This window comes from Trachurus japonicus, chromosome 12, assembly GCF_045865225.1.
Source record: "Trachurus japonicus isolate A0001 chromosome 12, Traja_1.0".
Classification (NCBI taxonomy): Eukaryota; Metazoa; Chordata; class Actinopteri; order Carangiformes; family Carangidae; genus Trachurus; species Trachurus japonicus.
In genome coordinates this window covers 2,302,048-2,318,231 of record NC_140918.1, presented here as the reverse complement: position 1 = coordinate 2,318,231, position 16,184 = coordinate 2,302,048, and the positions used below count along the sequence as shown (strand labels likewise).

Genomic DNA, 16,184 nt, shown 5'->3' with positions numbered 1-16,184 from the left:
GTAAATACATATTCATCATCGTCATCACGCCACACAAAGTCATAATAACAAACGTAATGTGAAATGACTCACGAAAATAAAAAAAGAGTGTACATATTTTACACATGAAAAGTCGTAAAAAAAAAGGTAAAATGTAATAATGAGACAGCAGGAGGACGGGTGCAGTTTAACAGGTTAAACAGTGGTGTCGTGGGGATTTTTTTACTGGGTGGACGCCATCGAAATACCAAACATGTGACGTCATTGAAATAAATATGTGACGTCATTGAAATACCATCCACCGCCACACTAAGTTTAGTGTCACTGAACGTGTAATGTTTAATTGTTATCTAGCCTAATGCCACTGTCACAATCATTCACTCCAAAGTGTTGAAAGTCCAAGCCAAAGTGTTATAATCTCTAGACAAACAACTTTTAGACCTAGCAGGTCTATACCCAATCATAACACAGGATGCATGAAAGTGACACAGAATTGAAACGAATCCGCATCCAGTGGAAATTGCCCTTTACTTTGCTACACCTCTGCCTGGCCATGTGCATTTGTTTACAACAAAGCCGTCAAAAAAATCAATAGATGGAGAGGTGGATATGTTACAACGTGTATATTTGTGTAGTCATAGACTAAAGAATGCAGATTACTGAGCGTTTGTGTCCAGTGCTGCAGAGAGGACAGCTGACACTGGGGGGCGGTGACGCCACTGAGGTTAAATTTAGGGCTGCAACTAACGATTATTGTCAATATCGATTAATCTGAACGAATAATCGATTAGTTGTTTGGTCAATAAAATGTTCAAAAATGTAGAAAAAAACATCAATCAGTGTTTCTCAAACCACCAGACGACGTCCTCAAATGTCTTGTTTTGTCCACAAACCAAAGAGAGACTCAGTTTATTGTCATAAAGGAACAAAGAAACCAGAATTATTCACATTGAAGAAGCTGCAATCAGAGAATTTGGACTTTTTTTCTTTAAAAAATATTTTAAATGTTTTTTTGATAATCTATTGTTCGATTAATCACTTTAATTGTTGCAGCTCTAGTTAAATTAACTGACTTTTCCCTTTAAACATTAAACAACATGATAAATATGATCGTCCTCTTTATCTCAAACTGCTCTGCTCCACTGACACTGACACCTTCACTGGTAACAGCTTCAATGGGAGGTTAACTTCAGTGTAAATTAATGGAAAAATCTTCTGAGTGAAAGTGTGTGTGAAGGTGTGTATGTGTGTGTTAGTATCAGGATCAGAGAACGACAGTTTTCCTCTGTTGAAGTCCAGATTCACTCTGATCCTCTGGAGCTTCTTCTGCTCTGGGAAAACAGTCCATAAAGTTGATGGTGACCATGCTGAGTATTTACCTCCACTGAAGCATAACGTCCATGATCCAAACCACATGTTGAGTCCCTTCCTCTGCACAGACTCTGTTATCACACCCAGCATCCAATATGTATTGTCTCCAACCTGGACATCCCAGCTGTGAGTCCCTGAGTTAAAACCCTCAGAGCTCAGGACAGAGGAGATAGTATCAAACCTCTCTGGATTGTCAGGAAGCTGCTGTTTGACTCCTCCTCTCACACTGGTCAGATCTTCAGACAGGATGAGTCCTGGATGAGCAGTGTTTGGGTCCAGAACCACAGGACTGTAGGAGACCATGTCCTTCATCTTGTTCCAGATGTTGAAGGTCAGGTTGCCCAGGTGTTTGGCCTGGTCTATCAGAGCTCCTGAGTCCAGCTGTGGATCCTCCAGCAGGGGGCGCTGCTGGACTCTTTCCACTGCAGCCTTGTAGTTGAGCAGGAATGAGACGTCTTCAGCTCTCAGCTCGTCCTCTGTGGCTCTGACTGTGTGTGAAAGAGCTGCTATCTCTCTGCTCAGAGCCTCCATCTTCTCCTTCATCCTCTGACTCTTCTGCTCCTCTTCCTCCCTCAGTGCAGCCATCCTGGCCTCCTCTTCCTCTTCTAGAAACTGGTGAAGCTTCTTAAACTGCTCCTTAATCTGCCTCTCTGTGTGTCGGGCCTGGACCTTAATGTGTTCTGCTGTTTGACCAAACTTCACTTGAACTTCTTCAAAACCCTTTAACTTCTTCTTTAAAGGCTTCAGAGTTTCCTCAAGTTCCTTCTTGAGTTGTGAAGCAGCTTCATCGATGGGTCTTATTCTGTGGTTGGTGTGTTTTTCTGAATCTCTGCAGACGAGACACACTGGCTGCTGATGGTCCAGACAGAAGAGTCTGAGTTTCTCAGAGTGCAGACTGCAGAGAGCCTCTGAAGATCTCTGCTCTCTCTGCTGTAAGAAGCTCTCACACAGGTTCTTTATCACCAGACTAACAGGTGGATTTACCATTGAAGATCTTGTCTTACAAACTGGACACAGTGGATCTCGTTTCTCCTTCCACCAGCTCTTCAGACAGTCTTTACAGAAGCTGTGGCTGCAGGACAGAACAACAGCATCTCTGAAGACCTCCGTACAGACCGGACAGCAGAGATCCTCCTCTGGTCTGGAAGCCATTTAGTCTGTGAGTGAAGCTGAAAACACAGTAGACAGGAAGTAGAGTCAGTCATGGCTCCCCTCCCTCCTCTACTGACTTGACTGAAGTTTACTGTGACTCTGAGTCCAGGTTTTAGTCAAACTCACCTTCAGTGTGTGGAGTGTCAGCAGGTTGAAGCAGCAGTGTTGTAGCTGGACTCACTCACAGGAAGTTGTTGGTTTGGTCTGAAGCTGAATCTGATCGTCTCTTCTTCAGTCTGCCGCTCTGAGTCTGGGACTGAAGAGGAAGTGCAGCAGTTTCCTGGTTTATGAGTCATGTGAGGGGGCGGAGCTTTGTCACACTGGAAGTTCTGCAGGATGATGCAACAGCTCTGTTTAGTTTCTGTTTGTGGATCATTTAACGTCTAAAGAGTCTGAATTCCTTAGTGGAGAACTTCAAACACAGACCTGCAGTGAAGAAATTACTTCAAGACACCATGACAACAGAAACGCAGCTTTTATCAAACGTTTGCAGGATGTGCTTCATTTACAACTTAAAGGAACTAAATTTATACTAAATACGAACTTTCATTCCAGCTCAGTTTGGAGGAACTTGTACTGAAACTACTCCACAACATTTATTGTTGTGTAGATGCAGGAGACGAAGCTGAATATGAATCCAAGTCAAGACAACATTTTATTATGTTGATGAAAAACAGGAACAAGTGAACATTCAGCTGTTGTGATGAACTGACATATTGATACATTTTAGATAATTATCTCTGAGTCCAGGTTTTAGTCAAACTCACCTTCAGTGTGTGGAGTGTCAGCAGGTTGAAGTTTTTAGTTTGGTCTGAAGCTGAATCTGATCGTCTCTTCTTCAGTCTGCGGCTCTGGGACTGACAAAGTCCAATAAAGTTGTTCTTGGGACTGTGTTAATAGCTAACCTGGTTTATCCAGGTGAAGCCAGGCGAGGGGGCGGGGCTTTGAAAAATGACTGAATGTTTAACAAATCAGTCCAGATGAATTGCAGAAAGAGAAAAGATCTGAAAATAAGATTTAAAAAGATAGATTTCTAAAAAAATAAAAAATAATAATAATTAGAAAATTTCCTCTGGGAAATTTTGAGAGGGCCACGGGAGCTACGGCCGGTTGTGTCATCTCTGTCAACAAGGGAATCAAACCCACGATCTTAAGGTCAAGACAGAGCTGATCAGACACATGATCATCTTTCTATAAGCACTGATATGGAGGAGCTGTAACCACATTAGGTTAACTGTGTGTGTGTGTGTGTGTGTGTGTGTGTGTGTGTAATCACATGAAGTTACCTGTGTGTGTTAGAGTGTGGGAGAGGAGTACGCGCTTACACGCGCATTTGTATGTTACCTGTGTGTTTTGATGTGTGTGTGTGTGTGTGTATGTCTGTAACTGTAATCACATGAAGCTGGCTCTAGAGTCTGTGTGTGTGTGTGTGTGTGTGTGTGTGTTTGTGTGTGTGTGTGTGTGTGTGACTGACTTGACACATGTTATGAGCTGCATCCTGTGTCAGTCTGATTTAGCTGTGTCTGTGTTTATAAACATTTAAACGAGCGCCAGGTGGATTGTTTATGAAGTTAACGAGCTCTGGCCTGAGAATCAGACGTTACCATGGCAACTTGAGGTGGTTGCCAATGACGATAGGGGCCCCCCAGGCTGAGGCAGACAGAAACGTCGAGAAAAAGAGTGATTTTCTGCCTCTGCACTGGTCTCGCAAAAGGCTTACGGTGACAAAACGGTAACTCCTATCAGAACAAAACACAGATCACATTGCTCTAAGGACTTCCTGAAAAATTTGGTACGATTTGGTGTTTCTACAGTAAATATTTTGGAGACGCTGGCAGTTTTAAAACATCAGGCCGTTCTGCTTCTCTCAGAAAATCTTTGTATTGGACTCAATGAGGAGCAGAGACAGACGTGGCCGCACTTAGAGGCTGATTCTGTCAATTCTGTAAGTCTCTCTGATATTGTGAGCACATGGTGAGAGACAGAACAAGTTTGTCTTACAAATTCTGAAAAAATCATGTGTGTAGAGTGTAAATTGTGGCCGGGCCGAGTGCGGAAAGAGAAAAAATCAGGAATTTTTCTGGGCTCTCTGCCACTCTAACCGATGATGTCACGCACTCTAACACGAACATTCCATGCAATACACACCCATTATAATCTCATAATTTCTCCAAAAATGATCATGGTCATTGATCAGGGATTGATCAAAAACTATATGACCTATCAATACATGGATTAATACACTAATACACAAGACTTATGTCTATTGTTTAAAGTTCAAATGGAGTCTCTAGGTGAAAGTATGCTTGAGCAGTAGACGTTTGTAAAACTCCAATGATTGGTCTTTTTCGCTCTTTTTTTTTCCGGCCGTCCCATTGACTTCAATGCAAAATTTTGAGCATTTGTAAACTTTTGTGAAAAGTAATAGCACACCGATCCCGATCAAACCGCACGTTTTGATATATAACTAGTAGCGAATCGAAAATCGTCCGGAAGTCGGAAAAATAATAATATTATGTAGGAAAAAATCCACACAATAACAGTTGTGCCCGGGGCTACAGTCTGACTCTCTTCATCCTTATTAGTCTGTCCTGATTGAAACCCGTCCCACCAACCCCTCACCGAAAAAAAAGGACAATAATTGAAAAGAAGTATATGCTCTGGGAAAAATTCAGAGACCTCTTCAAAATGATCCGTTTCTCTGGTTTTATTATTTTACCATGTTTGTGTTTGACTAAAATGAACAACTTTTTGTTTTATTCTATAAACTACTGACAACATTATCTCTATTAACAGAATATGCCTTTTCTTTAAAAAACAACAACTAAATGATCTGGAGAAGAACTTAAAATAAAAAATGATCCAAGTTAAACTAATCAAATGTTGATTGAAAGTAATTTATTATTTTTTGGTCATCACTCCACACAAAGACATAATAATGAATGTAATGTGAAATGACTCATAAAAATAAAAAAGAGTGAAAATATTTTACACATGAAAAGTCGTAAAAAAAAAAAAAAGGAAAAGTGTAATAATGAGACAAAAGGAGGACGGGTGCAGTTTAACAGCTTAAATTTAGGGCTGCAACTAAATATTATTTTCATTATTGATTAATCTGAACGATTAATCGATTAGTTGTTTGGTCAATAAAATGTAAAAAAAACAAAACATCAATCACAGTGTTTCTCAAACCACCAGACGACGTCCTCAAATGTCTTGTTTTGTCCACAAACCAAATAGAGACTCAGTTTATTGTCATAAAGGAAGAAAGAAACCAGAAATTTTCACATTGAAGAAGCTGGAATCAGAGAATTTGGACTTTTTTTCTTTAAAAAATATATTTTTTTAAAATTTCGGTTATAAAAATAATTGATAATTTATTGTTTGATTAATCGGTTAATTGTTACAGCTCTAGTTAAATTAACTGACTGATCGTCCTCTTTATCTCTAACTGCTCTGCTCCACTGTCACTGACACCTTCACTGGTAACAGCTTCACTGGGAGGCTTCTACTAGAGCTAATGAATTGAAACATCTTCTGAGTGAATGTGTGTGTGAAGGTGTGTATGTGTGTGTTAGTATCAGGATCAGAGAACGACAGTTTTCCTCTGTTCAAGTCCAGATTCACTCTGATCCTCTGGAACTTCTTCTGCACTGGGAGATCAGTCCATCGTAGAGTTGATGGTGACCATGCTGAGTATTCATCTCCATTTAACATTAACACCCATGATCCAGACCACATGTTGTATCCCTTCCTCTGCACAGACTCTGTTAACACACCCAGTATCCAGTATGTATTGTCTCCAACCTGGACATCCCAGCTGTGAGTCCCTGAGTTAAAACCCTCAGAGCCCAGGACAGAGGGGAACTCATCAATCCTCTCTGGATTGTCAGGAAGCTGCTGTTTGACTCCATATCTCACACTGGTCAGATCTTCAGACAGGATGAGTCCTGGATGAGCAGTGTTTGGGTCCAGAACCACAGGACTGTAGGAGACCATGTCCTTCATCTTGTTCCAGATGTTGAAGGTCAGGTTGCCCAGGTGTTTGGCCTGGTCTATCAGAGCTCCTGAGTCCAGCTGTGGATCCTCCAGCAGGGGGCGCTGCTGGACTCTTTCCACTGCAGCCTTGTAGTTGAGCAGGAATGAGACGTCTTCAGCTCTCAGCTCGTCCTCTGTGGCTCTGACTGTGTGTGAAAGAGCTGCTATCTCTCTGCTCAGAGCCTCCATCTTCTCCTTCATCCTCTGACTCTTCTGCTCCTCTTCCTCCCTCAGTGCAGCCATCCTGGCCTCCTCTTCCTCTTCTAGAAACTGGTGAAGCTTCTTAAACTGCTCCTTAATCTGCCTCTCTGTGTGTCGGGCCTGGACCTTAATGTGTTCTGCTGTTTGACCAAACTTCACTTGAACTTCTTCAAAACCCTTTAACTTCTTCTTTAAGGGCTTCAGAGTTTCCTCAAGTTCCTTCTTGAGTTGTGAAGCAGCTTCATTGATGGGTCTGATTTTATGGTTGATGTGTGTTTCTGAATCTCTGCAGACGAGACACACTGGCTGCTGATGGTCCAGACAGAAGAGTCTGAGTTTCTCAGAGTGCAGACTGCAGAGAGCCTCTGAAGATCTCTGCTCTCTCTGCTGTAAGAAGCTCTCACACAGGTTCTTTATCACCAGACTAACAGGTGGATTTACCATTGAAGATCGTCTCTTACAAACTGGACACAGTGGATCTTGTTTCTCCTTCCACCAGCTCTTCAGACAGTCTTTACAGAAGCTGTGGCTGCAGGACAGAACAACAGGATCTCTGAAGACCTCCGTACAGACCGGACAGCAGAGATCCTCCTCTGGTCTGGAAGCCATTTAGTCTGTGAGTGAAGCTGAAAACACAGCAGACAGGAAGTAGAGTCAGCCATGGCTCCCCTCCCTCCTCTACTGACTTGACTGAAGTTTACTGTGACTCTGAGTCCAGGTTTTAGTCAAACTCACCTTCAGTGTGTGGAGTGTCAGCAGGTTGAAGCAGCAGTGTTGTAGCTGGACTCACTCACAGGAAGTTGTTGGTTTGGTCTGAAGCTGAATCTGATCGTCTCTTCTTCAGTCTGCCGCTCTGGGACTGAAGAGGAAGTGCAGCAGTTTCCTGGTTTATGAGTCATGTGAGGGGGCGGAGCTTTGTCACACTGAAAGTTCAGCAGGATGATGCAACAGCTCTGTTTAGTTTCTGTTTGTGGATCATTTAACGTCTAAAGAGTCTTAATTCATTAGTGGAGAACTTCAAACACAGGCCTGCAGTGGAGAAATGAGTCCAAGACACCACGACAACAGAAACGCAGCTTTTATCAAAATTTTGCAGGATGTGCTTCAGTTAAAACTTAAAGGAACTAAATTTATACTAAATACGAACTTTCATTCCAGCTCAGTTTGGAGGAACTTGTACTGAAACTACTCCACAACATTTATTGTTGTGTAGATGCAGTAGACGGAGCTGAATATGAATCCAAGTCAAGACAACATTTTATTATGTTGATGAAAAACAGGAACAAGTGAACATTCAGCTGTTGTGATGAATTGACACATTGATACATTTAGATTATTATCTCTCTGAGTCCAGGTTTTAGTCAAACTCACCTTCAGTGTGTGGAGTGTCAGCAGGTTGAAGCAGCAGTGTTGTAGCTGGACTCACTCACAGGAAGTTGTTGGTTTGGTCTGAAGCTGAATCTGATCGTCTCTTCTTCGGTCTGCCGCTCTGGGACTGAAGGAACAAACTTTTTCCAGGTTTATCTCAGGTGAGTCAGGTAAATGGGGCGGAGCTTTGCCAAACATGTAAAACAGGTTAATTTTCCTTCCAGGCTTTTTGAAGGTGTGGTAAACACAGCAGTTCTGCTCTGATTCCCAATGTAGATAGAATATTGTTTAGTCAGAAACATATCAGAGATGATGGGTATATAAATATTCAAGGTAAATAAAAGGACATAACATTTTCAGGACTTGGGCTTAACACTCACCCTAGTTACTTTCCACACTGGTGAAACATTTGTTTTTCTTGTGTTGACATTTGTCTTTTATTTCCTGTTGCAGTTTTTTCAGAATTTAATTGATTTTATTTTTTTTGAACGAAGGTCAATGGTGTCAGTGTCTACAGGCTGAATCAGGCTACAGAGGCTGTTAGCTACACAGAGCTGATCTGACCAGAGAGATCTAGAAATCTGGGTTCAGAATCAGACTTTGATTTAGATTTAGATCTTAAAAATTACATTGTTACATGTCTTTTAATACATAACTGTTGTTATTGTTTGTTGACTACTTAGTCTTTACAGAAGCTGTGGCTGCAGGACTTGACTGAAGTTTACTGTGACTCTGAGTCCAGGTTTTAGTCAAACTCACCTTCAGTGTGTGGAGTGTCAGCAGGTTGAAGCAGCAGTGTTGTAGCTGGACTCACTCACAGGAAGTTGTTGGTTTGGTCTGAAGCTGAATCTGATCGTCTCTTCTTCAGTCTGCCGCTCTGGGACTGACACAGTCCAATAAAGTTGTTCCTGGGACTTTGTCCTCTGCGTTAATAACTAACCTGGTTTATCCCAGGTGAAGCCAGGTGAGGGGGCGGGGTTTTGAAAAATGACTCCACGTTGAACAACTCAGTCCAGATGAATTGTAGAAATTTCAGGAAAAAAGTGGTTCAATTTCTCCAAAAATGTTTACACATTTCTAATTGTAGAAAAAAGTGGTAAAAAAAAAAAATCTAGAGAAAATATCTGAAAAAAGATTTAAAAAGATAGATTTCACTTGTAATAAGAAATGCTTGTTACAATACCTGGTCAAAGTGGCCTCTCTCTTTGGGGAAGGGGTACATCTGCAAGAAAAATGGGTGAAACCACAACCCATGTTGCCTGGGAAAACTTTTCCATCAATCTTCCTCCTGCCTCTTGAGTCTTGGAACATGTATGCTGTTTCACAACTTAGTCTATGTAACAGTTGTGTTAGTACACCGTTGTTACACTTTGATAGAGTGTAATAAGAACATTAAAGTGTACCTGCTGGGATACCTCAGTTCTTAACCATTAACTGCAATAATCAGTGTCTTTGATAGTGTACCACCTGTGCTGTTACACAACTTAGTATATGTAACAGTTGTGTTAGTACACCGTTGTTACTCTTTGATACAGTGTAATAAACGCAAGATTGACAGGTGGATCGGTGCAGCAGCCGCAGTAATGCGATCGTTGTATCGGTTCGTTGTGGTGAAGAAGGAGCTGAGCTGAAAGGCAAAGCTCTCGATTTACCAGTCGATCTACGTTCCCACCCTCACCTATGGTCATGAACTCTGGGTCATGACTGAAAGAACTGACTCCGGATGAAGCGGTAGACAATGGATGGATGGATGGATGGAACAATAAATGGGTAAGCCTGGCTAGAATGATGATTTGTAACCCTCTGCACAGTGAAGGACTATTTTTAACGTTTTTTTTACCGAAACCAGTCTTGATTTTATTATTAATAGGAACATTAGAGATGCTGCTCTTCCTCTCATCAGCTGAAGGAATGTGTTCTGATTGATTGACAGGCGGAGTCTCAGCAGGGAGCCAGAGACAAAGTAAACACACTCAGGCTAAAGTGCAGGACAAGACGAGCGCTCATTTGTGTTTGTGTTTTTGAGTTAGACGAGGAGACTGTAGCAGGAGAAGCTGACGTGGGTTGTTGTTGTTGTTGTTGTTGTTGTTGTTGGGAGTCGGTGGCTCTTTGTGTTGTGTATCAGCTGCTGTCTGGGCTCAGCGGGACTGTCTGCTCTGCTGTGATACAACGCTGACGTTACTGTTTCATGCACCGTTCGTCTCTGAGAACTGACGGCGGTTCACTGGAATAAAGCAAAACTACATCATGAATATAAAATATAAAAGTCTTTTCGTTTGTTGACAAAGTTTGCATTTACCTGTGTCGGTGCTGACGCCGCGAGATGTTTAATTTCAGATGAAAACCGACTGCAACTGGTTCTGACTGCAAACAGAAGCATCTGACAGCAGGTTGAGTGGAAGGATTAAACACAGAAACTCTCAGACACAGTGGCTTTAAAGTGGCTATAATTAGTATTTTCATAACGACAGTGTAGGAAACGACAAACAGTGAAGTGGTGTCGCTGCAGCTCCGCTCCATTTACACAGATTTACAACCAGTCTGAGCTCAGTGTTGATCTGAACACAACAACAACTGTTCTAGCTTCACTCTCACTCAGAGAAACATCTGGAACAGGAAATACAGCAATAAATATTTGACCTTTGACCATCTGGATATAAAATGAAATCACGTTGTTTCATCCTTATAGATATTTGAATTAGACTATTGCATATCATTAGTGTATGAATTCAAGAGTTGTGTTTTAACAACTCCATTCAGACATTAAAATAGTTTAATTGGACGTGTCAGTGTGGCATTCAGCTATTTTCATTATATTTTGATTGAAAGGATATAAATTTATATTTAATGAGACTTGATGCACAAGTTATAGACCTCTGACCTTATCTCAGCATTTTAAATGGGTATATTTCATTTCCTTTCAATATAAAGTTTCTTCTGAAAAATGTTTGAAGCTTTTTTTGGGATTGCTAAATTGATTATTTTGTTTTTTTTGAAGTGATTGACCACGATGCAGCTGCAGCAGTGTGCAAAAGTTGTACTGAACAAACCCGGTTGGCTCGTCTTCCAGGGCTGTGATGAGTTTAAACTGACTCCAGAACTGAACCTTTCCCCTGTTGTTGTCTACCATGGCCTTTAGTTCGCCGCCTCGGGCAGTTGCTGTCGAATTTCTAAGTCTTTTTATATTAAATATTTGAGTTATAGTCGAATTTGTTCATTATATTCACCTATAGCAGCTTATTATTACTAAAGGACATTCCAACCATATCTGTTATGTCACATTTGCAAACCAACTCAATATAAAACATAAAGAAGGGAAATCTAAATATTATAAGTAGTGGTGCAATGGATTGCTCTCCATGGATGGGTACGCAAGTTGTGCTTGTAGTGTGGGAACACGTAGGCAAGGCAAGGCAAGACGTAGGCGCACTGCTGCAGCCGAATAAACAGTCAATTAAAAAATACTCTGTTCGTATATTTGAAACTGCAGCTCTATGTCGTGCACAACAACAACACAAATGTTTGTTTTATCCACACGTTAACTACTAACCCCGCTGCTTCCCATCTTGTAAGCAATGCCGAATGTTGCGATGCACAACGTTGATTTGCATGCGTTTGAAAGTCAGTTTCCGCCTACGAATGTTCTCATTTTTATTATTTAAAATTTGAATTCTGTTTGAATAGTGAAGTTTGTTCTTACAGCTCTGATTCCAAGTGAATCTTTGCACCAAAGTTTAAGAAGAAACATTGAATCGTTCCTGAGATATTGTGTCCACAAGAACCAAGACTGCACTTTGTGAAGTCGACAGGACCTTTTACCTTTGAACTTTTCCCACCTAAATGTAGTCACTTCATCCTGGAGTCCTAGTGGACGTTTGTGCCAAATATGACGACATTCAGTGCAGGTGTTAAAAAGATATGACATGCAGAAGAATATGATGCAACGGCTAAAGAGCAGCTGGTGGAGACCAAACATGGAGCTAAAAGAGAGTTGTTGTTGTTGCCCCCTGGTGTCCAGAGGTGGTCGCTGCAGGTTGAAGCTCAGAGGACGCTTCAATATATGGAAAGATCCTCCATGAGAGGCTGCTCCAATGATAGAAATGGTTTCACTTCCTGTCTCTCTAAATGGGCGTGGCCAACCGTCACCCCACCTCGTCCGTGATCGTGTGTGTGGATTTATACAATTTGTAGGTAGATGAAAGTGAGATATTTATATTTTCTTATGTTAACATTAAATATTTACACTACTAACAGTCATATTTAGCATGACAAAAATAATTGAAATCATTTTCACGGGCGTTCGCGGCGGCCGTTTGTTTGACGTTGCCTAGGAGATCTGTGCCAAATCTGGCGAGAGTGTGTCGTAGAGACAGAGACAGGTCTGGAACAAAGTGGATTTTCTCCTGATGTGTCCGTCTGAAAATTGTCATTTTGGTGTCAAACTGTTCAGAAGAGATGTGGCTTGTGAAAAATGAGTCCAAAATTTACTTCAGTGACTGTGGGGAGAAAGGACAGACCATAATCGGTGTTCACGTTAAATTGTCCCATTGGAGTCAATACACTCTATGCTGCCTCTGGTCTCCCTAAAGGGGCGTGGCCGAGCAGAAGCCTAGTGACATCATACAGGAAGCTGACTGGTCATGGAAGGTCTTGGTTTATAAACCGTCTTTGCCGTGGTGGCGACAATCCCACTTTATTAGATTTAAAGTGTTTAATCTGCTCAGTGTCTTTTTCTTTTTTCTCCACTCTGTCCCAGTTGTGTCATTTGACCTTTTCTGCCCGGCGTTCAGGTTGGCGGCCAGCGCTCTGTTATCCTGCTGCATTATCATTCCTTGTTAGTCCTCCTCGCCCGTGGTGCTCTCTCTCTCTTAAGTCGTTTTCTCTGAGAAGCTTTTTTAATGCGGCTGTTCGCTGGAAAACAAGCAGTGCAGCAGAACTAAGGGACAGTTCAGGGCTCCTCGTCTGATCCAGCCTTAAATATGAGCTTTAGAAAGGTTTTAGAGCTAATCTCAAATGTAAAGAGGCCGTCTGCCTCCTGAACCCAGGCTGACTTCTACTGATTATCTCCTCCAGACAGTCGATCACTCGGAAACTCATTCTTCCTGGTGGCATTTGAAGGTTTAAAGTTAAAGGGATAGTTCAACATTTTGGCAAATTGGCCCATTGCCCATAATCCCTATAGTCATAGCAGTAGGTTCGTTACCTTTAATTGTCGGTGCAAGCTATTTTTAGAACGGCGGAGCAGAGCCGTGAGCTGCTCAGAGCTACGCTACGGAGGCTCATTATGGGATTTCTTGGTTTCCCTCATCAAACTCATCAAATAGCCTACACAATCCAACAACTCCACAACGCTCTGGTGGACAAGTTGTGAGCTGCACATTCACCACGCTATGAGATAATAACACAACGTTACCACACAGAGTTGTTGTAGAGGGAAATTCATGCAAAACCGCTGATGCAGGTTGCCTTCAGGGACAGTTTTTCATCAAGCAGTCTCTGTATTTCCCTCTAAAACAACTCTGTGTGGTAACGTTGTGTTATTATCTCATAGCGTGGTGAATGTACAGGTCACAACTTGTCCACCAGAGCGTTGTGGAGTTGTTGGATTGTGTATTTGATGAGTTTGATGAGGGAAACCAAGAAATCTCATAATGAGCCTCCGTAGTGTAGCTCTGAGCAGCTCACGGCTCTGCTCCGCCGTTCTAAAAACAGCTTGCACCGACAATTAAAGGTAACAAACTTACTGCTATGACTATAGGGATTATGGCGATGGGCCAATTTGACAAAATGTTGAACTATCCCTTTAAATGTTTAGAGTTAAGATTTCTAAAGCTGAAACCACACGGCTGTGGTGATGTTTCAGCTTCTCTGTTATTTTATTAAATTAATTAAATCACATTTTTTGTCAGTCTAATCTGCCTGAGTGACTCTCTCAGCTGACAGTCTTCTCAGAAAAGCTGAATGCCACCGAACCGTCGCTGTCTGTCACAATAATGATTGTCACAGCAAATTCCCATCAAACAAACCTCCAGAAAAAAAGAAAAAAAAGAAAAGAAAAGAAAAGCCACAAGTCTGTCAGCGCCCATCAACGTGTCTATTGTCATCAGCGCACATTCATCTGAAAAGTCGTGAGCGAGAGAGAGACGTTGGTTATGAACACAACCTGTGTTTTAATGGACTTCACAACATCTGGGCTTTAATTATTCATCTGATGACTGAACCAAATTATTCAGCACACACACACACACACACACACACACACACACACACACACACACACACACACACACACACACACACACACACACACACACACACACACACACACACACACATTCCTGATACATGACAGGAAATTAATTATACAATATGTAAAGCAGGTTGTGGTTTTTTAATCGCAGTAAAGAAGAGACGACCGACAGATGCTTACCTGTACGCTGTCCTGACATGAACACGCTGCTGTGATAGGATTTATTAGCCTATAGGCAAAGACGAGTTCAGTTATTCACATGCAGTACCCCAGTAGGAAGAGTTCGACCAATCACAGCGCTGGGTTCTGTCTTCCAAAATGCTGTATGTATTATATTCTTATAATAAATCCATGATAAAATGTCAATCAAATTTGAACGTGTACGGCAACCGAAATGGACTTTACAGCTTATTATTACTCAGATTAGCTACGTTAATTGTTGTTAATACGTTTAAAAGTGACGTTTTGTCATCGTTACTCAGCAAATTACCATGTTAAAGTGTGTTATGTGTGCAGTTAAAATCATAATGTTAAATCATGATATATAGGTAGCACCATATTATAAAGTGTCTTAACCGTACAATGAGAACAAATGTTATAATATAGAGACTAAATTGTCAATTTTGACTAAATAATTGAATGAAATTCCCATATGTTAATCTGTTTTTGTAAGCAGAACTATCGTACAGTAGTATTATGTATTATTTTATCATATAAATAATATTAACATTGGTTTTAAGTGGCTACACACTGAAACTTTTGACCTTTGTAATTTGAAGTATACAGTTAGATTAACAAGAGTTACAGTTATATTTTAGAAACACAATGTAAATATGTGTAAAACAGCTCACTATTAGACTTCTTCGAGAATAAATAATTGTGTTGTTTTCTGCAAATGTTGGCAAACCTACTAAATTATGGTCATATATCCATACGAACTAAGTGTTAAACCATTTTAGAACTCAAAATATATTTTCAAGCTCCAAACAGGTCTGATATTGTCTGAACCAAAGTCGACTATATCAGAGTAGATACACTTTTTTTTTTACTAGTAGCACTGTGGCCCCTAACTTAAAACATTCACATTTCACATTGTTACAAATACTAAATCAAGGTTTGCCTCTGTTACACAAGGTTTTACAAAGGAGAAAGAACCCAACGTTAAATTTAGGTGAAAAATTTACTTGAACCGTCTCAAATTTTAGGGGCAAAAGTCTGAATCTCTGCTTTTTTTTATTTAAAAAGTGGATGTTTGAAGGCCAGACTTCATCTGAGACTCTGCTCATCAACAGCTCTGTGTTGATCCATCAGTATTCATGTGTGTCTCTCATTACACATCATTGTTTCGATGGTTCAAAGTCAGACAATGACCCTCCCTATCTCCCTCTCTCTCTCGCTATAAATAAAGTAATTGGGACGACGAGTGCAACGACAAAACAAAGGCGCAGTAAATGCAAATTTCATACACACACACTCACACTGGAGACCAATTAAGGACGGAGGATTGTCAGCCACCAGCGGCTCAAACACTTTCTACCAAAAATTTTAGTCAACACAATAAAAGCTCCAACAGACGCAGGCAGCGAACGCCTCGTTTAGTCTGACAGTCGTTTTTAACCCAAAGTGGTGTCAATTAGGAAAAACTGCTGACTCTGGATCTGCCCCATCCGTGTTCTTGGCTATTTGGCCCATCACCATAATCCCTATAGTCGTAGCAGTAGGTTCGTTACCTTTAATTGTCGGTGTAAGCTGTTTTTAGAACGGCGGAGCAGAGCCGTGAGCTGCTCAGAGCTATGCTACGGAGGCTCATGGTACTGTATTTCTT

The 16,184-nt window shown here is 41.2% G+C and overlaps 2 protein-coding genes across 2 annotated transcripts; both read right to left on the bottom strand.

Moving 5' to 3' along the window:
• Positions 1-1,098: 1,098 nt before the first annotated feature.
• LOC146976810 (nuclear factor 7, ovary-like) lies at positions 1,099-2,502 on the bottom strand. The gene has a single exon (XM_085792364.1). It carries the CDS (start codon positions 2,500-2,502, stop codon positions 1,099-1,101), a length of 1,404 nt encoding a protein of 467 aa, XP_085648490.1.
• Positions 2,503-5,949: 3,447 nt separating this feature from the next.
• Positions 5,950-7,350, bottom strand: LOC146976809 (nuclear factor 7, brain-like). The gene has a single exon (XM_085792363.1). The coding sequence runs from the start codon at positions 7,348-7,350 to the stop codon at positions 5,950-5,952; it is 1,401 nt and encodes a 466-aa protein (XP_085648489.1).
• Between the last annotated feature and the right edge of the window lie 8,834 nt (positions 7,351-16,184).